General features: G+C 38.0%; 2 protein-coding genes across 4 annotated transcripts; both read right to left on the bottom strand.

Annotated features, from left to right (window-relative positions):
- Positions 1-2187: 2187 nt before the first annotated feature.
- LOC110040944 (uncharacterized) lies at positions 2188-12421 on the bottom strand. 3 transcript variants are annotated; one of them, XM_089270773.1, is made up of 10 exons: positions 11785-12421; positions 10163-10275; positions 9487-9876; positions 8617-8913; positions 8434-8538; positions 7857-7958; positions 7331-7444; positions 6608-6684; positions 5569-5692; positions 2188-3314 (listed from the first exon to the last, which is right to left on the bottom strand). In XM_089270773.1, the coding sequence occupies exons 2-10, from the start codon at positions 10227-10229 to the stop codon at positions 3283-3285; spliced, it is 1308 nt and encodes a 435-aa protein (XP_089126899.1). In that variant the 5' UTR covers positions 10230-10275; positions 11785-12421; the 3' UTR covers positions 2188-3282. The 3 variants fall into 3 exon arrangements, with proteins under 3 accessions (XP_089126899.1, XP_020601863.2, XP_089126904.1); XM_020746204.2 differs by lacking the exon at positions 2188-3314 and having other exon boundaries at positions 4228-5692; positions 11785-12420; XM_089270778.1 differs by lacking the exon at positions 2188-3314 and having other exon boundaries at positions 4228-5692; positions 6608-6660; positions 11785-12420.
- Positions 12422-13336: 915 nt separating this feature from the next.
- On the bottom strand, positions 13337-18491 carry LOC110040941 (uncharacterized). Its single transcript, XM_020746201.2, has 5 exons — positions 18405-18491; positions 16962-17039; positions 15918-16226; positions 15225-15349; positions 13337-14881 (listed from the first exon to the last, which is right to left on the bottom strand). The coding sequence occupies exons 2-5, from the start codon at positions 17017-17019 to the stop codon at positions 14738-14740; spliced, it is 636 nt and encodes a 211-aa protein (XP_020601860.1). The 5' UTR covers positions 17020-17039; positions 18405-18491; the 3' UTR covers positions 13337-14737.
- Positions 18492-27973: the final 9482 nt, after the last annotated feature.

The following is a 27973-nucleotide window of genomic DNA, read 5'->3' as shown; positions in this document are numbered from 1 at the left end:
CATGCACACATGTTTATCTCAATGCGTGCCACTGGCATCTGGATCTTTTTGAACATTTCAGACTCTATGTTCAAACACGGTGCATGTCTTCCTTTCGTTATACTCTTTTCAAAATTTGATGGAACAAGAAAAATCTAGCAGAACTGTTTCACAGTCGTCGGGAAGTTTCACGTTTCTCTTTTGTCACTTGCTTCAAGACAAACAAACATGCCCCAAAATGGTCCAAATCTCTCTGATGAGGTTTTGAGGTTAAACCACTGTACAAGTTTTAATCGTTAACATTTTACTACTATATTTTTCCCAGAAAAATTCTATTCTTATTTTAATACAAGAGGTCGAAGTTTTTTCCTTCTTTAATACAATAAATCTGTGTTTAAAATGAGTATCTGTATTTTTAGCTGTCCAAACAAAGGAGAAGGTTTCTTCGACATTTTTGGTTCGTGTTGAATGTTTCGAGGAAATTGAATTCGTAAACCTGGATAAGCCCCAAAATATTATGACAACAGCGTTCTTTTAATTAGTACTTTAATCTAGTTTGATTGGCATAAAATTATGAGCTATATTCAAAATTATACGAGGATCAATTAAGCCAGAATATGGCGAAAAACAACAACGACAAAAAATTTTATGGAACTCACCAAACGAGTTTGTGAAAGAGGATATAATTTTATATGTTATTTTTTATGTCAAGAGCATTTTATGAGTGGAATGAAAAGCTTACTAAATAAGGTAAAAGTACCCAGAAAGTTTTAAGGGAAAGCATCCTTGTTTTGTATTGTTCTAGGAATACAATTTGTCAAATAATGAAAGGTTCTCGATTTATTCCATTGATATTTTTCATGGAAAATGTATTCACTTACGTCCGAGTTTAATATAATACGCTCACTTGATTGCACTAACGAGTTCCTCTTATCGGCAATATCGAACATGCTAGACATCTGAGCTATAGAAGCCTTTACGGAGAGAAACGCGAAAGAGGAGGGAGGGAATCTTTGCTGTTGGAAGATGCTGTCCAGATGTTTTGCTTAAAGAAATGAAGAAACAATTACAATATTTCTAGAAACTAAAACAATTTCGTGACAGGCTAAATGCCACTTTTTATAAGAAAGGCTGATCAAGTTATCTATTTTTAATGACTCGTAAGTGTTGCTAGAGATTATACCTGACATTATTACTATTCGTAAAGCCATTTTTTTGTTTACAAAACCTGTAGAAGGGTACAGAAGCAAAAGGTTCTTAATAAATGGCTTTTTTCTATGTCTGACGGCTATGCTGTTAGCAGCTCTAATCATTTTTTTCACTTGCCCTTTTAATAAAATTGTTGACTGGCAGTAAATTAAACATCTTCAGGATTTATCAACTTGTTTGATCTATCAACTGTTCACAAGACCTCGTATTAAATAGGTAACAGTTTGATTTTCTCACTAGAATTTTATTCTCTTTGAATACCTCCTCCACTGTTTACTACAACATTAATTATTTACAATTTCGGTTCTTTTGAAGTTTATTAAAAAGGCAATTGTATGGCAAAAGATAAATTAAAACACTTGGAAAACAAAATCGAATTTAAGACAAATAGGATAGTGAAAACAGTACTAAAAAGCATTTATCCAGCAGGCAGCTTTCTGCCGGCACTAATGAAATTTCTCCTCTCTGAGTTTATTAACAATGTGAGCCTCCCACGTTGTCTTACTTTTTCAGAAGTGACAAAATCGTGGATATAAGCACGTTTTCCGAAGATATAAATACCTAAATCCATAGTATAGTTCACTGTCATTAAAAAACCCTAGAAATTTAGGAGAAATACAAATATCTTTTGCAAGTCCATTTTTACCCTCTCTGAGTGAATAATTTTAAAAGCTGCTTGATTAATTTCTACTATGCATTCGAAGGCATATATATTTGATTTAAATAGGCCAATATTTATCAAACGATGGAGAATATCATGAAACTCAGAAATAAAAGAAAAGGAAAAAAAGGTTGCAATGAAGTGGCAGCATTTTTTCATTAAACAACTTCCCATCTATTTCGCTTGCAAATTACTTGCTTAACAGCTTAACAGCTATTGAGTTCAGAAACAGCAAATTACATTAAAGAGTTTAAACATTGGAACATTTCTCGAAAAAAACGATTCTATTTTAGCATATCCACAGTTTAACGATATTTTAGAATACTAGTAGTTTTCAAAAGTGTTTTTTTAAGTTGCATTTGTTTGTTTATTCATTTATTTATTTATTTATTTGTTTTTAAGCAATATTTATTTATTTATAAGCATTATTTATACAGGCATGTCCAATTCACCTAAAGCTGGTTTAAATGGAGGCCTGAATACTAAACAGTTAAGCTATAAGTACTTTAATAATTTGCATATAACTGAATAAATAGCTACATAAGTTAATAAATAACCTTTTATCGATAGGAACCTACCCCTATTTAGTTAACGATGTTCTGCTATATAATGGGGACTGATTGACTAACATGGCTGTTTGTCAATTTTTTATGATTTGTTCATCCATCTGTTGTTAATGTTTACACTAAACTATTTTGTGTTAGATTGGCTTAGAATATTACCTAAATCTCTTTTGTTCTTTACGTCTGAATGCACGAGACTTAACATCTTAATCATTAATTCTACAAACCTGTAGTTTTTCTTTGCATATTGTCTGCATAACTTCTTAGTTTCTGTATAATATTTGTATTGCTCGGCTTCTACCGTTTTGGTTTGGAAGTTCGCGGCCGCTTGGATTGGCGTGTGTCTGAGGCAAATAATTGTGCCATTTTTTTAACGCGGTGAAAATGTGTCAGTGATAAAGAGGAAAAAATATTTACCATACGCATGTTTTTGGAATGTTCGCAACATAAAATGTTCGGGCAAGCTCCCAAGTAACACAACAGTCTCATAGTATGATATACTGTTTTATATAATAAAGTACTTTTGTTATTTCTTCAGTAGCCGATCCAAAACTTGAAACAAATCTTAATTTATTTCCACCTGCATCTACTATAAATTGTTTAAATGTTTCTCGCGCAAAGAAACACGGTCAGTGGTAAATTTTGAAAGCAAACGTACAATTACTAGAACTCGTAAGATCTTAATTCAGTTGACATGCAGTCTCTGAAATCTTGTCGTAAATTCATTTACGAAAACAAAGGTGTATCTGAATCGCCCGTTCTTTCTCTCGATACCGCAAGTGCGAGTGAGCCGGTGCTGATATCATTTTCCTGTTTAGCGGTTGAGTGGCACTTTCCGGCCATTCCTAATCCTGAAGAGATGTTGTCTCGTTATCGTATCGATCTCCACCCGTCTGGATCCTCTGCAGTTTTAAAAATCATACATGGTAAGGTTAGCAACACGTAAAAATGTTCAAATAAAAATAGCAGCTTACATAGTGAGAATTAAGATGGTCCTTTTCGACGGCAAAACCAGTTTACAAGAAATACCACCGAAAAGTCAAAAAATATCATCGGAAAAGACGTTAATAGTCTGTACCTCCACTATGTTTTTTTATCTATGGCAAAGTCGGTTCTGCTAAACCAAGCCATTTTAATTCAGGCTTTCACTCGCATATAACTTTGTGGTATAATCAACAATAAGTAAAACAACGTTTGGAAAAGTCTACACGAGTGTCAGAAATGGAACGAACGCGATACAGTTACTATGGTTGTCAATGTTTTCAAATGTGCGATATGAGAAGATTCGTATGGAAAAAAAATTCGCTGGTTGCCAAAGCGAACAATATTTTATAAACACAATTCTTTGATTGTTCAAACTTTTAAAGGCACCATTAACTGTATTGTTAGCAGATGATGTAGTGCAAACTGTATTACGTAAAGGCACGCCGTTCCGAGCGTGTTTCTACCACGAGTATACCCTTTTTCTGTCTACCGTCCTTTTTTTTTTTTTTAAAGAGAAACGATTTATATTGAAATGTAGTAAAAATTCAAGAAACTCTGGGCTACCTCTGGGTATAATATAAACACTCAGTTTCACATTTCGTTTAAACTATTTTTAATGGGATACCCTAAGGATGGTCATTTAGTGGACGATTTTCTCAATAAATTTTTCGACACGTCAGACCAATGATACATAGGTTCTTTAAAGGTCCATATTCACCCAATTTAAAATAACTTATTTTGTTCTTTTGTTAAGTTACTTGAGGGACTTTGGTTGTCATGGAAACGTGACGTTATCAGGCAAAGTTCTTTATCTAAGACATAAGAAGCACATTTTAGTATTTTCTCTCTTTATTTAATAAATATTTTACACAGCTTACATTTATTCATCCATATTTACATACAAATTGTACCGGACAAATTGAAATCTGCTTTTTCTTAAGGTTCTGCACAAACTATGCATACTTTATCTAATTACATATCTACATATTCTTCATTTCTCTTCCAATTACATTGCTACAGGTAAAAATGAAAATAGACCAGTGTAACTGCATTATGAGAATTCTTGGTTAGAAAAGATACAACCGAGATATTCTCGAATCAGAACAAAATTTTGTAATCTATTCGTTTGAGCTACTAAACCTTCTACACAGGACTTCCCATTATAGCAGGTTTTTTACTCTGTTTGCTGGAAAAATTTCTGGTAGTAAATTGTAAATGCAACAAAGTCGGTCAATCTAACAACACAAACACCTTAATTTTGTTTAGGTGTTTCCATGACAACCAATATGTTAACGAATATTTAAAAATTAAGTGATTTTATTGGTATTCGAGGCTTTTAGATTCCAAATAATAATTTCCATTGAAGTATATCGACGACAGTTACACTTGTTTATCTCCATTTATCGATCTTAAGTATAGGGTCAGGTAAAATTACGGAGAAAACACTGATGCAGATCGCTTAAGAGAAGATTAGAAATACTATTTTTACCACGCTTATAGTGATGTTTTATCGGATAGTAAAACATCTGTTGCTCTTTCAAAACTCAAACAAAACTTTTAAATTTTGGAATGCTATCAGGCTGGCTTGGCTTAAGTAGAAATTATCCTAAATAGTTGCTCTCCATCTTGGCTTAGGTAAACATGCTGGTTTTAATAAGTGATTAATTTTTGCATTGTATTAAATCATGAAAGAGAAGTTGTTTTCTATTATAACGTTATTTTAGCAATCTGTTACTTAACTTTGTTGCACGATCCACAATTTTATATTTTAGTGCGGATATTCTTTTTTCTTAAAAAAATTATCTAATCCAAGCTTGTGCTGAAGCAAATTAGGCACAGGTTTTGCCGGTGGAACCAATGAGAATCAAATAAGTTTATTCTTCATTACGAAAATAAATACATTAGTTAGAGCCTTTTATTCCTTTGAAATCAAATGAATAAAAATATGGAGAAATTAAATTTAATATACCATATTTTCTAAATAATCTACAACCCGGTATGGGATGCTTGTTCGTATAATTATTCTAAGCTTTTAAGCTATTGATATTCAGGAAATTGACTCTTATTGTGTTATGCCAAATAAATATGAAACATTAACAAAACTGTAAAATATTCGTTATGTCTTGTGTCGTATAGGCGTTCTTAGCAGTTCATAATTTGAAGATTTTTTACCCAATATTTTGCGCGCGATAAACGCCACGGCGGCTGCTCCAACGATGGCAGCCGCCACTCCACATCCTATGGCCACAGCTAACGCGGAGATGGATTCAGCTGATTTGGAAGGTGTCTGATGAATCTAGTATAAAGAAACATTATTTAAATTAATTTAAGTCAGCATGGAACTTCTACGAGTAATAACCAAAAAGCATATCAAATATGTCTCATGGTCATGGGTGCAGGGTGAAAGTTTTAGTTCATGGGCAGTACAACGAATATCTTCGGACAAATACAGTAAAAACCCATGCGTAAAAACCTAAATTTTTTTTTTCAAGTCTGGTAAAATAGGATCCTGTATTTTGGGGGTAGTTATAGGCAATTTAGGCTAAGTAGGTTCTTAACTTCTATGAAGGATATATAGTTGTTGATTACCAGGAAAATAAATAAAGTTGGGTTGGTCTTTAAATATTCATTATTTATTCACAACTGTATTAGATATTTTGTTGTAATATAAATTCACACTGTAACCAACATAAAAGAACCTGCCTAACCTTGTCTTATATTTTTTGGTATTTAAATGGCTTTCATGCTATTATCTTACCATTTTTATGCTTTTAAGATGTTTCATTGATTTTGACTGGTTTCGAGCCATTTTGAAGGTTTTCGGACGTTTTTGAAGAATCGAGAAATACAAGATGGCGGATCCAAGATGGCGATTGCTAAGAAATCATGATGTAATTACCACGTGACACGGCATCATCATCTCCATGCTGCTTATCTCTAAGAAAATATATTTGTACATACTATATAACCTCAAAGTTTCAGTATTGTTGCATTTAATATTGTCGAAGTTACCGCGGAGAGGCGGATTACGCGCTACCGGAATGAAGCTCCGTCCAAATAGGTTCGAATAGCTACAGAGTTGACCAAAGTTAATCAGTAGGATTTAACTTCTTTTTAAGTCATTTTTTCGAATGAGAATTTACCGAGAACCGAAGAAAGAAAACACTGAGGGGAAGGTAGTTCTATTGGAATATTTGATTATTATCTTTACCTTGATATCCATCTCTGCCTCTTGGTCCATTTTTGTGAATAACACTTCCCCTCCTGAAGTTGAATAAATTTTCCTATCTAAGAATAGCAACGAAAACGTATCACACTAGCATAACTGTGCTGTGTTCTTAAGATTAGAGACTTCACCAATGGGCAAGTACGGTTACTATAGACTGTGAGGGTGAAGAAGAAATTCCTAAACATAAACGCACACGACCGTATTCATAATACAAAGTAAACTCTCATCCTCTTGAAGTATCATTATGATACACTACTTTACGTGATCTTTTTTACCTTGTTAGCAATGCAGTTTAATTCAGGCGTTTGTATTTACTATTCGTTAAAAGAGTGATACTAATACTAACACTAAAAATTTTGATTAAGACCAGAAAGTACGAGTTTAGATTCCCTTTCTTTCCCTTTACATTGCTGAAGAAGATTAATCTTCTTTCCGTCAGCTCCAGGTTTTGTAAGCACATAGAATTCGAAGGTAAAGGGTAAAAGCTACTTTATATTTGTGTAATTCGTCTCTAGATCGTGTAATTTATGATTCACGCCTCTTTTAAAGAAGCATTTATTTCTAAAAGTTACCAGTACTGTCGAATTCGAGGAAGAAGGGTAAAGCTACTTAATCTATATTGTGTGCAGTTTACTCCTGGCTTATGCAGTCTATAGTTCACGCTTCATGTAAGAAAACACATTTATATCTTAGTTTGTTTCTCACCTCCATTTGTTTTGTTACAAAACTGCCCTTCCCATCCTATCTCACAATAACACGTTGTTGAATTAGTGGAATTGTCGATGCATCTTCCATTTTCACATGGCGGGTTACACGTTACTAAAATGGCAAATAAAAACTTACTATTATTTCATGTATATTGATATGAATCTCATATCCATGCTCCATGAGGAGTAAACAGCATAATTAATTTAAGAACACCAGAACTCAATTTGGCTGTAAAGCCACTAGCATGCAACCTTATTATTGTGTTTTAAGTTTGGTATCTCAAAATTAAAGAGCAACTTACTGATCAGTTTTAAATCTCTTTTTACTGCAAATGGAGCAAAGTTATATGAACCAGACTAAGAAGTGATTCACATCGGCTTCAAGCCTTTTTGAGCTCTTCTTGCGCGATGAGTCTGATTCTTTTTCAGTTGATCCTCCAACAACGGTATCAAACAAATGCCACAGATCATGGTGTTTTTCTTGACTTCTCTAGCCTTTCTTAAAAAAAACATTGTGTACTCACGCATGTCTTGGCAGAGGTGCCCAAAGTATCCTGGCTCACAAACACATGTATCGTTGAAAGAGCATTTCCCATACTCTCCACAGCCAGACGAGCCACAGAAACCTGGCAAATCGTTCAAAAGTAAAATTGATAAACTCCGCACAATTGTTACGCGGCTTTCAAAGCCTAAAATTAAATATCCTATTCGTATCCCTTGATGCACTTGACGACACCTTAGTTAATTGAGTCTGATTCCGGTTATTGACCCTCGCAATGTTATAATTGGTTCAATACATATAGATCATGGATTGTAAACTTTGTTTAAATTTTACAGCTGATTTACGTAAGCTCTTTTACAGGGTATTTGTGAATGACTTCGTCTCCCCCGAAATACTGGGGTGCAGCCAATCCATCTAACGTTATCTGCAGCATTTTGTCAGACAGACTAAACGATCCGCCAGAATAGTGTCTTTTATGGCCAAATAACGACCATACTCAGGTTCAAATCTTGACCCTCCAAAATAGTGGGGAGGGGAAACCAAGACAGAAACTACCAAACTACCACACCGCTCTGAAAGAAAGGCGTTGGTTAACTTGCCTTCAGTAGCAGTGTCGTTGCAGCTTGATCCTTCAAAGCCTCTATCACATGTGCATTTGTCTTTAGCTGTACAAACTCCAGAAACGCACGGAGACCTACACGTGCCTAGATACGAATAAAATAAGAAAGAACCATTCACTTGCTTGGACATAAGGCAGATTCCTCAAATACTTGCTACCTTACCTTTATCCTTTATTCTCTTGCCATTTCTCTTGTTCATGTAGACAACCGTCGGAGAGAACTTTTCATCTTCCACAGGTATACTCTGACAAAGCTCGTCACCATAACACTCGACAGAATGGCACTTGTTATCTACCAGGAAAGCAACCTCGCAGGTTTTCCCTCTGCAACATTTTTCAATGCAGTCCTCTACACTCTCCACCATTCCAAGCTCTTTAAGTTCCCCAGCTGTCTTGCCTCCTCTCAGAGTGTGGTTGGTTATAATTCTGCTTGGTATGCACTGATCTGGACCTTTCTGAGCTGTAGGAAAAAAAGTGTATTTTTTAAATTTCGATTTATATGTAAGACATAGAGATGTCGTACAGTTATGCAAATAAACTTTGGATTTGTGGGTTTTCTAGTGCTCTCAAGTGCTGTTAGATCCTCAGAATTCTTCATTGAAAGGTAGATGCATTTAGAAACGTGCATTGTCCTTTTTTTCAGGGGAAACTCAGGACTTGGCCATGATATGCTAAACAAGGCAAAATATGGCACTAAGATCGCGCTTAAAATGTCGAAAATTTACAGAGTGGCTTTCCAATTGAAATTAGACAACGGTATGTACTACTTTTACCATTTATTGCGAGAGATGTTTTCTATTTTCTTGGTTGATGCAAAACATTTCCGTGAAATGCTTAAGCTAATCAAGCCAAACACGTCGTCTTTGTCACATGTCTCTTCTTTTAACTCTAAATTATTCATTAACCCAGTACTAGAGACATTTAAGAAAGGTGTATGAGTTATGCAAAAAAAAAGAGAAGAAAAAAAAAACGGATATGTTATTTTATATTACTTGAGGTTTCAAAAAACTGCACAGACAGAAGTTTAACTTACTGTATTTTGCCATCCCTTGTGTTTTCTTGAATTGCTCCAAATCATCTCCTTTCCCTCCACCTCGAACCACGTGAGAAATTCGCACGCTCCTATTGGCTGCAATAGATGGCACAGCCGGAATACTTTCGCAAAGCTTCTCACTGAAACAGCTTACTGAATAACACACGTGACCTGGCATAAAAGCTACGTCACACTTTTGATCCTGACAACACGCATCAACGCATGTCTGCATGTCTCTCAGGTAACCGAGCTTGGTGAAGTTCCCGGCTTTGATTCCGCCACGCAACGTGACGTCATGCTTTATGTCCAAATGAGTGCAAGTGGGTAACTTGACGGTGTCCAAGACTTGAGCGTTTTCTCCTTTCTGGTCCATGAGAAACATTTGGAATACTGCAATGTTGTGAATAAAATACTATAAATCAAAATGAATTGACTTTCACTAGCAGATGGAAGATGTAAAGCGTGCATAAAGAATGAAATTTAGGCTTTCCACAGTGACGAGCGACAATATGACTACATTTGAAGTCTGTTATAGTCTGAATTCTCATCACTTACATACTTGAGTATATGTAAATTTCGTTCAAAAATATAGTATGGATAACTAGAAACTTATTGCTCGTGGATTTTAAAGATTTTAAAGAGTTAGTAGTAGCAAAGACATTATAGGAATGCACACCTTGAGCTCTGGTCGCCGCTTTGAGTAACATCAGGTACAACAGAAAATGAATGGAACGGAGCATCATAAATCTCCGGATCTCTCAAAACTAACTTTGTTTGGCCTTCAATCACCTGTAAAACCCAAAAAGGCATCGTTAGTTCTCGAGGCACCAGTAGGCGCATAAGGCCATGAAAGCATAATTAATGCACATAAATAAAGAGTAAAACTGAGTGATCCACTCAGCGAAAAGACTAGGTTGGACGGTCCTTAGATCGACAACAATGGTGAGCTATTTTTAGCAATAATTTAATTTAAAAATCCCTTTAAAGAAGCCTTATTGGCTTCCCTTTCAGTATCTGACTTGATAGTCAGTGTATCGAAAATGGTAACACTGTAAAGGGTGGTAGAAACTTATTTCGTAATGTAGTTTGGCCAAACGTTATCATTGGTCGATTTTTAGCGATCTGGCTCACCCTATTTGTTGACTGTACATACAAAGCATGCTGCATTGTTGTTTTCGATTTCGGGGTTATAATTGGTTCTTACGCAAGTTTGACCGCAAATGAATGTTAGAATGTTAATCGTCATAACTGAAGAGATTAAATAATCGTAACGAAAATGGACGAAGAATTAGTATGTAGATATGCGATATTTTCTTTAGCATGGAGTTGCATTTTACAAAGTCGTACTCACGATGGAAAATGTACAATTTTCAATTCTGCTCTTGTGAGGTTCGTGACCCATAATACTCTAGATTTGTTACTCCCAAAAGCCCTTGCGGTATATTTAACAAACAAGAACGCACATGTGGATTTAGTTCGCTGTTTCCCGCTCGATACACTGTCGAGATCCTGTTTTGAAGCTTTATCGGCGAGGGAGTAACACTCTGCTCTACTGATTTTTAGTTAGTTTGTGACTGTTGACACCGAGATTAGTTTCCACTCAACAAGTCCTCGCCTTTATATTTTAAAATGATAATAAAAAGACACACTCCACGATCATTGACCATAAGCACGACATTTCTTCAGGTCTTCTAGCCAAAAAAAAAAAAAAAAAAAGGAAAAAAGGTAGAAGTAGCGATACTGTTATTAATCTCAAGTTAGTAATTCACGGTATACACTCTTAATACTGATAAGTGAAAACTACTAAAATAAAAACATTGAGTTATGCAATAACATGCAGTTGTTGTTAATGATCTTGTGTCCAAGTCACGAACCGTCTGACAATGTGACAATTTTAAGTCGTTTAAGCCTGACAATAGAAAGAGTGCAGAAACTCAGTAAGCAGAAGATCTTTCCTCAGTTTTCACGACATGATGTAGATTATGTGCTTCTTCGCGACATTATATTTCACAACCATTCCCCTAAATATAAAAACAAAAAATCTCGTCGCTAAAATTCCTTGTAAAATAACCATGGCGTTGGAAAATCATGAAATTTCGGCCCAAGGCAACAAGTGTTTTCGAGCTCATTCTGTAAGTGCGCGCTTCGACCAGGTTTATGCCAGGTTTGTGCTGGTTTAAGATAGACAATAATTTAGTCCACAAGACACAAGACAAATAAGCAATCGGAAAGGTAAGGACACCATTTAAAATACATCAATACGGTGTGCTAACACTCACAAATAAAACACTAACTCACCTTAAATTAAGGTAGGAGGTTTTTTGCCTTCATCGTTGCCAAATTTCCAGCTGAAAAAGGATGAAAGCTTAAACCTGAACCTTCCAAGGATCAAAATTACGTCAACCTTTTGCTTGAAATCAAGAACGACGGCAGCTTTACCTTCATAAAATTTTCATGATAATCAGCTGATTTTTCTGGCTAAATTTGGAAGCTTCAGATTGATTTCAGAACCTCGACTCCGGGTACCGTCAGCGAGGCGCGAAAACGCGGGAAAATTGGATTGAGCTTTGCAATGGCTTCGAATTTGAGTTATCAAATCAACTCTGCCAGTTTTACGATACAAATACCTACTCATCAGTGTACCAGTGGTAAAAAAAAATCTGACAGTCCAACAGGTTGGCGCAGTGTTTTCCATACGAATTCCACGCTCAGTTGTCACGAAACATAAACATACTAACAACGGAACTGCCTTGTAACTCGTTACATTTGATTATCCATTAACTGCGCTCAAAATATCCGATTGTGTCTTAAAGAATACCTCGCACACCTTGTTTGGTTAAACGCTTTCTTCCAAACTTAAGTGAATTTAAAGTGTTTAACTCTGCATGTGGGCGGTGTTTTTCTTGACTAACTATGGGAAGTGCCCAGTCATAGCATTGCAGGTGATCTACACACTGACAGAAAGCCGTGTTCACAACCGTGTCCAAATTCAGGGACGGAATATTTCACGCGCTGTTTGGCACAACATGTGGTTTTGAGCTGCAGGAGGTTATCTCAGAGGGGAAGACGCTATGATTCGTTCAAAAAGAATTCAAAACGCTGGGAAAGAAAAGAAGCTTTTGTGCCCTATGAGGATTAAAATGTTTGGTCCATTTATAAAGCAGATTAATTAGCTCACTGTGAAGTTATCCTCCAAGACTTTTGTTTTCGTTTCTTTTTCGATGTTTCTATGCAATTCGTTTGAAGACGAACAACATTATTTCGATTCTGAGTCGTGGATATTTAGAGTTTTTAACAGATCACATGACAAATCATTTGACCATTCGGTGGAGAAAGTTTTTATCTGTCTTAAATTATTTGAGAAATAACTGACAGTTTTCAGTCAGGGTTCCCACAATAAAATAGGACCATCTTATCGTGAACAAATCACCCGTTTTAAGTCTTTCAAGGAATGGTCTCTCTTTATTCAAGTAACAATTAAAAGAAAAATTAATAGTTTTCAAGGAAACTCATTCGAGGCTTTACGGGACATAATATTGCTAAATAATTGGAATTTTCATCGAGGGAGTACTGTCGCTGTCGCCTTATTTAGTCAATGATGTTGCTAAGTAGCAAGAGAAGCATTCTTCCTCTTACAAATCTGTCCATATTACCATTGTCCAGCGGAGTTAACGAGCAAGAGCACACCATTAACCTGCCAATTGCTTTCTTATTTTAGTTCGGGGTGGGGGTGGGGTAGGTGAAGGTGGGATAGGGGGAAGGGTACGTGCAGTGCCGGGGGTTAAACGGGAGTGGGAAATAGGTCTATTACATCTCTCTGCAGAGTGTTATCAATAAACCATACCAAACATGTATCTAAAACACTTTAATACATGGTATGTATTATTTTATGTTTAATTTTTTTTATAAGACAGTTGCAACTAGGAATAAGTTAGTGCCTATACAGAGTTTAATCTAACCAAACCCTATGAAAATGGTTTATGGGTTATCAATACAAGCTTTTTCTTTGTATACAGCGTTTTCACTCACGTGACGTCCAAGAGTTCACCTAATCCACCAAGAGTGTTTTGGAAATTCGACGTCATGTGAAAACACTCCATAGATAAATTTTTAAACATTTATAAACATGATTGACAAGTTTGATCACATTTGAGAACGTGAGATGCAGTGCAGTGTCTCAACACTTATCTGGATTATATTCTTGCGATGAAAATAAGACATAGAATCTGAAACACCAGCAACAACAACAACTATCAAAAGCAATTTAGTTATCATCATTGCAGTGTTTCAAATTTGAAAGCGTCTTTATCGCTTTAATATACCTGGTTTAGTGTATAATGTACAGGAATGACTCCCTGAGTCTGAATGGGTTAATCGTCCATACAAACAACAGTCCAGTGTAAGAAAAAGTGTTCAAATAGGCCTGCAGATATACGAGGGGGTAACCACAGTTTGTGTTGGTGACGGCTTTGGGATACTAGCGAAAGCTTCACAAAAACAGACTCTGTTTCGACTCTCAATGGAATTTCAGTTAAAGCATTGTTTAAAATCTTTATCTCTAGTGAGATAACCAATTCAGGAAGCGTACTGCCGTCTAATCTAAGGTCCTTGGAGTTTTAAATTATTTTAATTTTATAAAATACGCTACTCCTACAAGACCTGCTGAAAGTTATCGTTTTAAAACAAAACCGCTTCCCGAATTTACAAATCAATACATTAAATGCGCCATTACAAAAATAATGTGAACGTATTTGCGGCTTTTTTGACCAACAGCTTCTCTAACAAAGTTTGTTGATCACTCTGCATTGTGAAAGGGCACTGCCAGCACTCCAGACTGTATTAAACAACAGGAATTTTAAACATCCCTTAAATTATGGAATAAGATCGTTATGAATCCATCAAAGCAAACCATAACAAAAAAGTGATTTCCTGACGGCAAGCAATATTGTTAAAACTTCTCACTAAACAAGAGTCTAAGGGATTTCTAGTAAGATTAAAAAACTTGACCTCCCCGTATGTTTTCGCGGTCGCCCATTATGCGATCCCTTGCCGTCCTGAATAAGATTCACATTCTAGTGAATAATTTTTATTTGCCAAGAAATATTCCAAAAAGCAATCAGCTATTGCTAGTTTCCTGTTATTTAACTATGATTTTTTAAGCTTTTCAGAATTACGCTAAAATATCAGTGACAGTTCTCCTTTGAAGTAGAGTGTGAACATGCCCAGCATATGTGTCATGTTAACTTGTAGATTATGATTTGTTATTGTCAATCAAACGTCTTGTCATCACAATCACACCAGCCACACCAACTGCAACAGCCACAGTCCCACAGCCAATCGCTACTACCATGTCGATAACATCAGAAGACCGCTTTGTTCGTTTTGTGTTTCCAGTCTAAAAACAGAAACATCAGAATCATTGTCAGTCTTGAGTTGGGCAAAGGACCTACGTCTTCCTCAATGCAGTTTAGGAGACATGAGATGAGTGACATGTTCAGTTGTATGTTAGATTATAATGTCAGCTTCTTATAACGCAATGTCAATTCTTGAAATAGTATGTTAAAACAAGCAAATATTTCCTAGCTAAGAAGTTGTATTTATTGGAACTATCCACGGCATAGCTTCAAGCAAACAAAGAGCTTCGACATGAGGAGTTCTCAAGAACGATTCTTGATATTGCTGATCAACGCCCTGATCATCTCACCGTAGTGACTACAGAGAAAAAACCTGCAACTCACCCCAAAGGCTGTCACCGTGGTCATGTCATCTTCTCCATTGTCGACAATAAAAGGTTCTGTGGTTTCTGTCCCGGAAGCTTTCTCTTGAAGGTTTTCTTCAATGGCGGGTTCCCCTTTTCCTTCTCCTGCGTAATGAAAAGGATCTTGTAAATATGCCGAAATGTTATCTTGCTAAATCGGAAATCAAAAGGAAGTGAATGTTCAAGGTATCGACGATAGAAGTGATAATATAAGTAAATAAGAAAAATATAAGAAAATCTGAATTAATTTCGGCGGGAATTGCAACTAAAAGCTACTGTGGCAATGCACTTTTGACTGGGCTACAAGAAATTATGAAATTGACTCAGCTTAGATTGAACATTCCATGAAAATGATAAACGTGTAATCCAAAACTTCAAATATTAACAATAAGCCCCATAGTTTATACAGAAAAGGAGCCGTAGTGAGGAAATAATAGTAACCACGAGATCTGAAATCTGAAAATTGCTTTAACTGCTGTTGGCACCTTTCACTTGTGATCATATTAGCAGTATTTTCCTCGCCTTACATTTTCCTTCGAAGTACATCTTCAAGTCTTCGAAGGAAACGTTATACTTAGCATCAATGTTCATTCATATGTATGTTTATTAACTTTTACCGACAATCACGAAACAAGTCATTACATAATGCCAGGTAACAAAGGAGAAGACGTACCTTTCGTCGTCTTAGCTTTTGGTTTGGACACCACAGAAAGCATCGTGTCAAACTTGGGGTTATCAGACTGCTTGAGGGCACACGAGTCCGAATTAAAACACTTGACTAGATAACAGTTTTTATTGACCATGAAGGCAACATCACATCTCCTAGACCCACAACAGTGTCCCAGGCATTCGTCCATCTTGTTTATTCCCGCCATTTTGTAATATTTTCCAGCCTTGGCGCCCTTACTTAGGGTGACATTATAGTTCACTGCACTTTTCTTACAAGGTGTCTTGTCAGACGAGATCAATTCCAGATTCGCGGCTAGAAGAGAAGCAGATAAAGTGTGTTATCGATTAAAAAAATCAAATAAAATCCGCTATGTGAATGTTAACAGCAGAATAGAGAAACTGTGAACAAGAAAAGGCCAAAATGATAGGAAGCACTTCTGGTTGATTTTTTTCAAAACGTGGTTCATGAAAAGTAAGCTCTAGTTGGTGAATAAGGTAATTGTTCATTTTAACCTTATTTAGCCAAGAGTTCTTCTGACTTGAAATCCAAGATGGATAATCAAAGATGGCGGACATCTTAAAACCTGTGACGTATTTTTGACGATATACGTCGTCATGATTGACACGCGGTTATCACATAGTAAACAATTTGTATTCTTAACACACAAGATGAATTTGATTGCTACTGAGTGAATACTTTTGGAGATACATAACGGAGCACAAAGTGCCTCCCCTAGGCTCACGAAGAAACAAAAACCAGATTAAATAGGGACCAGAAAGATAAGAGGGTTAAGGAAAGGTAATATAAGGGACCAAAGGATAGAAAAAAACACTGGCAGTCTCATAATATTTCGGCGAAAATCGTGAAATCGGTATCAACCAAGATTGAACAATCCAGCTCTACGTATATACATTCACAGACTATGCCCTGGGATACATAAAAAAGATGAAAAGATCAATTTAATGAAATAAGTTTAATTACAGCATGCCGAATGATTTAGTCGTTGATCGAGATAACAAATTATCGCAAAATTTCTTGCTATCCTACCTGCGATACTAAGATGTGAAAGTAAAAATAAACAAGCCAGATTCACAACGGTCTCCATTTCTCCGTTTTCCCCACTTCCTACGCATATGAAAGAGAAGAAAATCAACAATAGTACATTAGAACCTTTTTCAAAACCCTATATTTGACAGAAACAGTATGAACATTCTTTCCAATCTTTTAAAATAATGGTTGGTCATGTTCTGCACCTACAATTGTAGTTTGTACTGATTTCTCTCACTCCTCCTGCCTACCCAGTTAGTCTCTGCCCAGTCTTACTCATGCATCCACACTCTCTACAAGGAGAGGTCACCTGTGCCTCGGTCGAGGTTTGCAATTAATGAAAATATATGTTTTGCAACGTATCCCATAAGTAGCCCCAACTTAGCCTACAAGAAGGTAAGGTTTGCAGATTTTGGTGAACTAAACTTCATTACGATTTCTTGTTGAAGTCATAGTGTGAGACTAATTCTTCCGTCCACAGCCTACAGCTGTTACTCTTGCGCAGATTTTATTTTGCCCGCACCCTCAATGATCTCGAGAGAAAGTAGACGGTCTGTAAAGAAACTAAGTAGAACTACAATTTAGAAACACGAAATAAACAGCAGCATTCTCCAAAACCACCGTGTCAACTCAAGTAATTTTAATCCCGACCGTCTCACCGCTACCAGAAAAAGACAGATCAGGACAAACATATGCTTCAGAAGATAATCCGGAATAGTCAGTCTTTAATCTTTAAGCATTTGTTGGATACGGAAACCGACCAACCAATTAAGGAGCGTGCGCCATTTGAACCGAAAATTAATAGCCGAAGAAGGCTAATGGATTTTAATTCTTAGCTTATTTTACGCGGCTGCCGTGAAATGTTCAATTAAGATGATTGTGTTATTACGTTTTATATTGGATGTTTGTCATCAACATTCCGGAATTGAACGAAAGCAAATGTAGGTCCAGTTCACGGAGTTTCGCTTTATGGCTTTTAAATAATGGTTAAAAATTAAAATACCCCAAAGCTCCAATTTACTCGGTTAAAAATATCTGAAAAAGCAATAGAACAGTTTATAAACTGGAAACCGCCGTGTAGTTGTACAACAAACTGAGAATGGGGCACCAGAAAAACAGCTCATGGATAACATAAACTTGTTAATGCCAAAATTGTATTCGTATTTTAAACTGCTGTATTTTTCCTGTTTTAAGTTTTCTTTTTCTTCCAACAAGAAGCTAGATGGAAACCTTGTTGCGATTTATTTTTGTATAATATAAAAAGTAATGTATCGGTTTCGCAAGAAATATATGAACTCTCCCATGACTTGTGAGATCGCGGAGCGTTTACTGTTGTTGACAATGCTTTTGGAGGTTGTAAATGTAGACTTTGCTTGATCTAACAAGCGATTCTCCATAATTTAAAACAATAAAATAAATCAAGGCATACATCCATTTACTTACCAAAGAAAATCGCGATTTCCGGAGCTCGTTAGGAAAAGATGAAGTCACTCTAGTCCCTAGAGACCATTACTAATAAATCGAAGCTGGAGCATGCGCAGTGCAGAGGGTAGAACAGTACCTGCCACTGACGACTGGTATGTTATGACAGTAACAATGTGTTTAGAATGACTTGTCACAGTAATTGTGTCTGTAATATCACCATGTTAATCGATCAAGCATCTCCTGTAAATAAACTTATTTGGCGTTTAGCAAAAGTCTCTTGCGTTTTGCTGGCTTCATTCGGACGATCAGTAACGTTACTTGGTTGATTTTCTGTATATTAGTCTCCACTGAGCTCGCGTACATTTTGCAGGATTGTTGCTAACCTAAAATGACGTATCACCATTTTGACAAATGCTTGTCACGACTGACTGAGTGCTTCGTCAGTTTAGATAACAATCAGGCGGCCCGATGAGCCACCAAGCGGAGCACTATAACCATAAGAACAAAACCTCGTGCATGCATAGGAATAGAAAGCCAGGCAACTCTTTTTTCGTGGTCAACATGGCTTCCCGGGCGCGTTCGCCCTTCGACGACGACGATAGGGTGCTTAAGCAAACTACGACGACGGTGGCAACGAGAACGTCACCAAACAAAAGGTTTAATGAGCAAAACAATAACTGTGCACGTTTATTGTACATTCCTTTGCCGTACTCTGCACAACAAGGACGTGGAATGACCATGTTCGGTGTAGTGCGAGGAACGTGAACAACGACGGCTAATTTTTCGTCTTTCCATTTGGAATTGAACGCTGTCATTGCGTATTTAGCTCGAGCACTTTTAGAGCCATTGGGGTACTGAACAGATCTAGAGAATTGCGAATTTCGCTGTTCAAATATAAATTCATTTTTGACTTGGTATCGTCCTCGGCGTCGCTTTCGCCCTTGCTTAAGCTCCCTAATGAAGACGACGGCGACGACGACGACATTGCACAACATGTTAACCATACTCCAGCTAACAGATAGTTGCAGCCTTGGTTTACAGCGTACATTTTTGATATTGGACATCCATGTTGTAGGTTTGATTGATACCTGTCAAAACAACGTATCCGCTGATCAGTATCACGTGACTGTATCGCTTGCGCAAGTTTAAAGCTTATCGAGGTCACATGTTTTTTGAAGTTGACCGCTTCGCAGGTACTGGTTTTCGATTGGATCGGAGGCTCAAGCCAGTTTAACTTATTTTAATCAGTAGCTCCGCTTTTAGGCTTGGCTAAATATATATATATATATTATAATCGTTATCTCTGCGGATGACTTCAACAGTGACGATCCACAAAAATCGATACTCGCTCGATTTTTCATAGACTCAAAAGGGTGTGTTTCTTATTATTTAGACTTCCAACCGTGAACTCGTAAAGTGGATCTATAAGTATAGGCTATTCAGAGCGCTTTGCGTATCCAGTCATGATGTGTAAAAATGACCGCATCTTGTTGCCAAAACTTTCGATTCTGCAGCAGATTCCACGCGGCGATTAACTTGCATTCTTTCAATTTTAATTTGTCTTTTGCGATTCGAGAAATTGATAGTGTCACTTGTAATATCAGTCGCAGTCGCTCTTGCAGGTTCTCCCTCAATAATGCTACATGACGGGGCGCACAGGGCTTCTACTGATGGGTTAATCCTGTCTAAAGATTCGTTATTATTTATTATTATTACCGCAGAGAAATGGTAGGAAATTTTCTTAGCATTCCTTACATACTTTCATTAGGGTTCTTCGTCTTGCCGCCAGGGAAGGCGTCATAATCTGTTTCAGTGACATGTCGATGATATCAAATAAAAAAATAAACCAGAAAGGGCCGATGAAATATGAGACAAGCTTTAAAATGAAGTCACGATATCAATAGTACTTTAAAAGTAAATAGTGCGTTCGAGTCATTCCCGATGCTTTCAAATGATGGCGGACTCCACCGACGCCAATAATCTGGAACTAAAAAGGTTCATTATATATCGGATCACGTCTAAACACACGTGAAGAAAGACTTGGGCAGGAAAAAGACGTGAGCGGACAAAACCGGGAAATGCCGATAAATCAAGTAATTCCGCAATGATGAACGAATTACACAACATGAACCTTCCTCTGTTTTTCCCCCTGAACCAAGTTCAGATCTACGAACTGAACTTAAAGATTCCAAAGTGCCTACGAATGGATGTTAAGCGCGGCGAGCAGACGTAAATGTCTTGTTTACCCAATGAAAGCCATCACAATAAACTCTGAGCTTGCATCGAGATGCTTGTCCGGGCGTAAAGGAGCGTTTGATTAATCAATCTAACACAGATTTTAAGGAATAAAAACCCAGATGATCTGGAATACTTGTCTGAGTATGTCGTTGGCAGTGGGAGCCTCGTGCAGTATTATCATGCTCGGATATGGAAGTTATTGTGTAAAAAATATCGCGCCATTACACAACCGAGGGCAAAAAAAAAAAAAAAAAAAAAAAAAAAAAAAGCGCGAGAAGAAACTTAGCACATGGAGCTAAGATAGATTGTCAGTGCTTTAGTAGACCATGCACGGCTACCAATGGCTTAGTCAATGGCTCGTACACGGAACGAATCGTAAAAGTCCGTAAGTAACGACCTCCGAAAGAAGTGAGCCCACCCCCCATCCCCTGAAAATAGAGGAACTAAGGTTCAAAAGTATAATTATTTTTCCAATCAATAACCTGAGTAACGTACGATAAACCGATGACGATTCAACTAGGGATGGTATAGCTTATTCCAGGGGGGTCATGAAGCGCCCTGGTAAAATAAACCCCGCAAAAATTTTCATCAAGAAACAAGAAGGTACTAACAGGAACTTTTCCTCGAATTGAAATTATTAAAATTGACAACTTTGCGTCATTATTAACAGGAACGCGTAAAAAGAACGTTTAATCATATTGAAATTAAAAACTCGACCAGAGCAGTTAAATATTTATAAAGCAGACTAACATAGCAGTGCATCCTGAACAGTAAAAATAATTTAAGGTATCTTACATCACGGTCCACATATAAAGTGCCCACCAATGTGCCAGCAACATAAATTTGAACTGGATTGAAGAAATTCTAAACGATTTATAAGAACTCAGTGTTTTTACGAATTACACCCAGAGCCTTAGAGGAATACAGCCCTGTTCACATAAAACTAAAAACAAACAAAAAAAACAACAACAACAACAACAACAACAACAAAAAAAAACATCAGAAAGAGATACGTACAGTAGAAGGCATTTGCGTTCCCTCGTGGGGTGAGAGATTCTCGTCCATATCAACTTTCATTTCTCTCGTAAGTTCTCGTGCGTTTAGAGATGCGCCACACTCGCGTTTCAACTGCGGGGAACCCAACCAATGCTCATCTAACTATTTAAAGATGCTACTTTTAGCCCTGACCAAATTTACACAGGTGTATTTCACTTGTAGAAGTCTCTCGATTTGGACAGTGCTTGGGTGAGAGATTCTCGCTACTATCAACTTTCTTTTCTCTTGTAAGTTCTCACGCGTTTAGAGATGCGCCACACTCGCGTTTTAGATGCAGGGATCCCAACCAATGCTTACCTAACTTTTTAAACATGCTACTTTTAGCCCTACCCCAAATCTACACACGTGTATTTCACTTGTGGAAAACTATCGATTAGCACAGTGTTTGTGTTCGAAATTCCCACCCATAACAACTTCCTTTTCTCTCGTAAGTTCTCGCGCGTTTAGAGATGCACCACACTCGCGCTTTAGGTGCGGGCACCCCAACCAATGCTTACCTACCATTTTAAAGATGCTACTTTTAGCCCTCCCCAAAATCTACACACGTGTATTTCACTTGTGGAAGTCTATCGATTTGGACAGTGCTTGGGTGGGAGATTCTCGCCCTTATTAAGTTTCTTTTCTCTGGTAAGTTCTTGCACGTTTAGAGAAGCGCCACACTCGCAGTTTTGGTGTCGGGATGATGCTGACTGGACTTTCTAAAGATGCTAGATTTAGTCGTTTTTCAAATCTACACACGTGTATTTTACTTGTGGTAGTCTGTCGCTTTAGACAATGTTTGGGTTTGAGATTCTCGCCCATTTATATTTCTTTCTCTCGCATGTATTCGAGCGTTTAGAGATGCGCGCCACTCGCGATTTCGGTATCGGCATCTCAAATTATGCTTACTGGACATTTTGAAGATCCTTGATTTGGCCCTTTCTTAAATCTACACACGTGTATTTCACTTGTGGAACTCTATCAATTTGGACACTGTTGTGGTTGGAGATTCTCGCCCACATCAATTTTGTTTCTCTCGTAAGTTCTCGCGCGTTTAGAGATGTGCCACACTCACGTTCCAGGTGCAGGGATTCCTACAAATGCTTACCTAACTTTTTAAAGGCGCTACTTTTAGCCCTTCCCCAAATCTACACACGTGTATTTCACTTGTGAAAGTCTATTGATTTAAGCATAGCTTGGGTGGGAGATTCCTGCCCCTATATTCTTTCTTTTCTCTCGTAAGTTCTCGCGCGTTTAGAGATGCACCACACTCGCGTTTTAGGTGCGGAGATCCCAACCAATGCTTACCTAACCTTTTAAAGATGCTACTTTTAGCCCTGCCCCAAATCATGTAGAAGTAGAAGTCTTTCGATTTGGACAGTGCTTGGGTGAGAGATTCTCGCCACTATCAACTTTCTTTTCTCTTCTAAGTTCTCGCGCGTTTAGAGATGCACCACGCTCGCGTTTTAGATGCAGGGATCCCAACCAATGCTTACCTAACTTTTTAAACATGCTACTTTTAGCCCTACCCCAAATCTACACATGTGTATTTCACTTGTGGAAAACTATCGACTTGCACAGTGTTTGGGTTGGAAATTCCCACCCATGTCAACTTTCTTTTCTCTGGTAAGTTGTGGCGCTTTTAAAGATGCGCCACACTCGCGTTTTAGGTGTGGGGATCCCAACCAATGCTTACCTAACTTTTTAAAGATACTGCTTTTAGCCCTTCTCCAAATCTACACACGTGTATTTCACTTCTGGAAGTCTATCGATTTGGAAAGTGCTTGGGTTGGACATTCTTGCCCATATCAACTTTCTTTGCTCTCATAAGTTCTCGGGCTTTTAGAGATGCGCCACATGCACTCTTTTTTAGAAATGCTGCTTTTAGCCCTCCCCCAAATCTACACACGTGTATTTCACTTGTGGAAAGCTATCGATTAGCACAGTGTTTGGGTTGAAAAATCCAACCCATATCAACTTTCTTTTCTCTGGTAAGTTCTGGCGCTTTTAGAGATGCGCCACACTCGCGTTTTAGGTGTGGGGATCCCAAACAATGCTTATCTAACTTTTTAAAGATGCTGCTTTTAGCCCTCTTCCAAATCTACACACGTGTATTTCACTTGTGGAAAACTATTGATTAGCACGGTGTTTGTGTTCGAAATTCCCACCCATAACAACTTCCTTTTCTCTCGTAAGTTCTCGCGCTTTTAGAGATGCGCCACACTCGCGTTTTAGGCAAGAATCCCTCACTCAAGCACTGTCCAGATCGATAGACTTACACAAGTGAAATACACGTGTGTATATTTGGGGCAGGGCTAAAAGTAGCATCTTTAAAAAGTTAGGTAAGCATTGGTTGGGATCCCCGCACCTAAAACGCGAGTGTGGCGCATCTCTCAACGCGCGAGAACTTACTAGCGAAAAGAAAGTTGATATAGGCGAGAATCTCTTACCCAAGCACTTTCCAAATAAATAGACTTTCACAAGTGAAATACGCGTGTGTAGATTTGGGGGAGGGGTAAAAGTAGCATCTTTAAAAAGTTAGGTAAGTATTGGTTGGGATTCCCGCACCTAAAACACGAGTGTTGCACATCTCTAAACGCGCGAGAACTTACGAGAGAAAAATAAAACTGATATGGGCGAGAATCTACAACCAAAACACTGTCCAAATCGATAGACTTCCACAAGTGAAATACACGTGTGTAGATTTCAGAAAGGGACAAATCAAGGATCTTCAAAATCTTCAGTAAGCATAGTTTAAGATGCCGACACCAAAACTGCGAGTGGGGCGCATCTCTAAACGCGCGAAAACACGCGAGAAAAAAATATATAAAGGAGCAAGAGTCTCCAACCCAAGCATTGTCCAAAGGGACAGACTACCACAAATAAAATGCACGTGTGTAGATTTGAAAAACGGCTAAACCTAGCATCTTGAAAATGTCCAGTAACCATGGTTTGTGATTCCGAAAGCAAAACCCGCGAGTGGGGCGGATCTCTAAACGCACGAGAACTTACTAGAGAAAAGAAAGATTATATGGGCGAGAATCTTAAACCCAAGCACTGTCAAAATCGATAGGCTTCCACAAGTGAAATACACGTGTGTAGATTTGGGGGAGGGCTAAAAGTAGCATCTTTAAAAAGTTACGTGAGCATTGGTTAAGATTTCCGCACCTAAAACGCGAGTGTGGCGCATCTCTAAACGCACCAGAACTTCCAAGAGGAAAGAAAGTTAATAGTAGCGAGAATCTCTCACCCAAGCACTGTCCAAATCGATAAACTTCCACAAGTGAGATATACGTGTGTAGATTTGGGGGAGGGCTAAAAGTAGCTCTTTCAAAAAGTTAGGTAGGCATTGGTTGGGATCCCCACACCTAAAACATGAGTGTGGCGCATCTCTAAACCCGCCAGAACTTACGAGAGAAAAGAAAGTTAATAAGGGCGAGAATATCCAACCTGAGCACTGTGCAAATCGACAGTTTTCCACAAGTGAAATAGACGTGTGTAGATTTGGGGCAGGGCTAAAAGTAGCATCTTTAAAAAGTTAGGTAAGCATTGGTTGGGATCCCCGTACCTGAAACGTGGGTGTGGCGAATCTCTACACGCGCGAGAACACGCCGGAAAAAAGAAAATTGACATGGGAAAGAATATCTAACCCATGCACAGTCGAGATCGATAGACTTCCACACTTGAAATACACCTGTGTTGATTTGGGGTAGGGCGAAAACTAGCATTTTTAAAGAGCCCCGTGAGCATAGTTTGGGATCCCCACACAAAAATTTTTGAGTGCGCCGCATTGCTTAACGCGCAAACACATGCTAATGAAAACAAGATGTAAATGAACGACAATCTTTAACCGAAGCATTGTCCCAAGCGAGAGATTTCCACAAATAAAATACACGTGTGTAGATTTGGGGGAGGGCTAAAAGTGGCATCTTTAGAAAGTTAAGTAAGCATTGGTTAAGATCCCTGCGCCTAAAACGCGAGTGTGGCGCATCTCTAAACTCGCCAAAACTTTCCAAGGAAAAGAAAGTTGATTTGGGCGAAAATCTCTCACCCAAGTACTGTCCAAATCCATAGACTTCGACAAGTGAAATACAGGTGTGTAGATTTGGGATAGGGCTAAAAGTAGCATGTTTCATAAGTTAGGTAAGCATTGGTTGGGATCCCCGCACCTAAAACGCGAGTGTGGCGCATCTCTAAACGCGCGAGAAGTTACCAGAGAAAAGAAAGTTAAATGGGCGAGAATATTCGACCTAAGAACTGTCCAAATCGATAGACTTTCACAACTGAAATATACGTGTGTAGATTTGGAAGAGGGCTAAAAGTAGCTTCTTTCAAAAGTTAGGTGAGCATTGGTTGGGATCCCCGCACCTAAAACGCGAGTGTGGCGCATCTCTAAACGCGCGAGAACTTACAAGAGAAAAGAAAGTTGATAGTGGCGAGAATCTCTCACCCAAGCACTCGCCAAATCCATAGACTTCCACAAGTGAAATACACGTGAGTAGATTTAGGGGAGGGCCAAAAGTAGCACCTTTAAAAAGTTAGGTTAGCATTGGTTGGGATCCCTGCACCTAAAACGCAAGTGTGGCGCATCTCTAAACGTGCGAGATTTTACGAGAGAAAAGAAAGTTGATAGTGACGAGAATCTCTTACCCAAGCACTGTCCAAATCGTTAGACTTCCACAAGTGAAATACACATGTCTAGATTTGAGGGGAGGGCTAAAAGTAGCATCTTTAAAAAGTTAGGTAAGCATTGGTTGGGATCCCCGCATTTAAAACGCGAGTGTGGCGCATCTCTAAACGCGAAAGAACTTACGGAGAAATAAAAGTTAATATAAGTGAGAATATTTAACCTAAGAACTGTTCAAGTCGATAGAATTTTACAAGTGAAATACACATGTGTAGATTTGGAGGAGGGCCAAAAGTAGCGTCTTCAAAAAGGTAGGTAAACAATGGATGGGATCCCCGCACTTGAAACGCGATTGTGGCGCATCTCTAAATGCGCGAGAATACGCGGGTAGGTAAGCATTGGTTGGAATCCCGGCACCTAAAGCGCGAGTGTGGCGCATTTGTAAACGCGCGAGAACTTACGAGAGAAAAGAAAGTTGATATGGGCGAGAATCTCTCACCCCATGAGGGGACGCAAATGACTTCTACTGTAATTATCTCTTCCTGGTGTTTTTTGTTTTGTTTTGTTTTGTTTTGTTTTAAATTCTATGAGAACAGGGCTGTATTCCTCTGAGGCTGTGGGTGTAATTCGTAAAAACACTGTGTTCTTATAAATCGTTTAGAAATTCTTCAACTCAGTTCAAATTTATGTTGCTGGCACGTGGGTGGGCACTTTATATGTAGACCGTGATTTAAGATACCTTAAACTATTTTACTGTTCATGATGCACTGCTACGTTAGTCTGCTTTATAAATATTTAACTGCTTTGGTCGAGTTTTTAATTTCAATATGATTAAACGTTTTTTTTTTTTATGCGTTCCTGTTAAAAATGGTGCAAAGTTATCAATTTTACTGAGTAATTTTAATTTGAAGACAAGGTCCTGTTAGTACCTTTTTGTTACTTGACGGAAATTTTGCGGGATTTGTTTTACTAGGGCGCTTCATGACGCCTCCTGGAATAAGCTATACCTTCCCTAGTTGAATCATCATCAGTTTATCGTACGTTATTCAGGTTATTGATTGAAAATATAATTATACTTTTGAACCTTAGTTTTTTTATTTTCAGGGGATGGGGGGTGGGCTCACTTCTTTCGGAGGTCGTTACTGACTTTTACGATTCGTTGCGTGTACGAGCCATTAGCCAAGCGATTGGCCAAGCCATTGGTAGCCGTGCATGGTCTACCAAAGCACTGACAATCTATCTTAGCTCCGTGTACTAAGTTTCTCCTCGCGCTTTGTTTTTTTTGCCCTCGGCTGTGTAATTGTGCGATATTTTCTACACAATAACTTCAATTGCCGAGCATGATAATACTGCACTTGGCTCCCACTGCCAACGACATACTCAGGCAAGTATTCCATATCATCTGGGTTTTTATTCCTTATGATCTGTGTTAGATTGATTAATCAAACGCTCCCTTACACCCGGACAAGCATCTCGATGCAAGCTCAGAGTTTATTGTGATGGCTTTCATTGGGTAAACAAGACATTTACGTCTGCTCGCCGCGCTCAACATCCATTCGTAGGAACTTTGGTATCTTTAAGTTCAGTTCGTAGATCTGAACTTGGTTCAGGGGGAGAAGCAGAGGAAGGTTCATGTTGTGTTATTCGTTCATCATCATTGCGGGATTACTTGATTTATCGGCATTTC

The sequence above is a fragment of the Orbicella faveolata genome, unplaced genomic scaffold (genome assembly GCF_042242905.1).
Source record: "Orbicella faveolata isolate gen_17 unplaced genomic scaffold, um_ofav_v1 contig_1, whole genome shotgun sequence".
Taxonomy (NCBI): Eukaryota; Metazoa; Cnidaria; class Anthozoa; order Scleractinia; family Merulinidae; genus Orbicella; species Orbicella faveolata.
The sequence above is the reverse complement of the archived record's forward strand: the minus strand, read 5'-3'. Positions and strand labels throughout refer to the sequence as shown.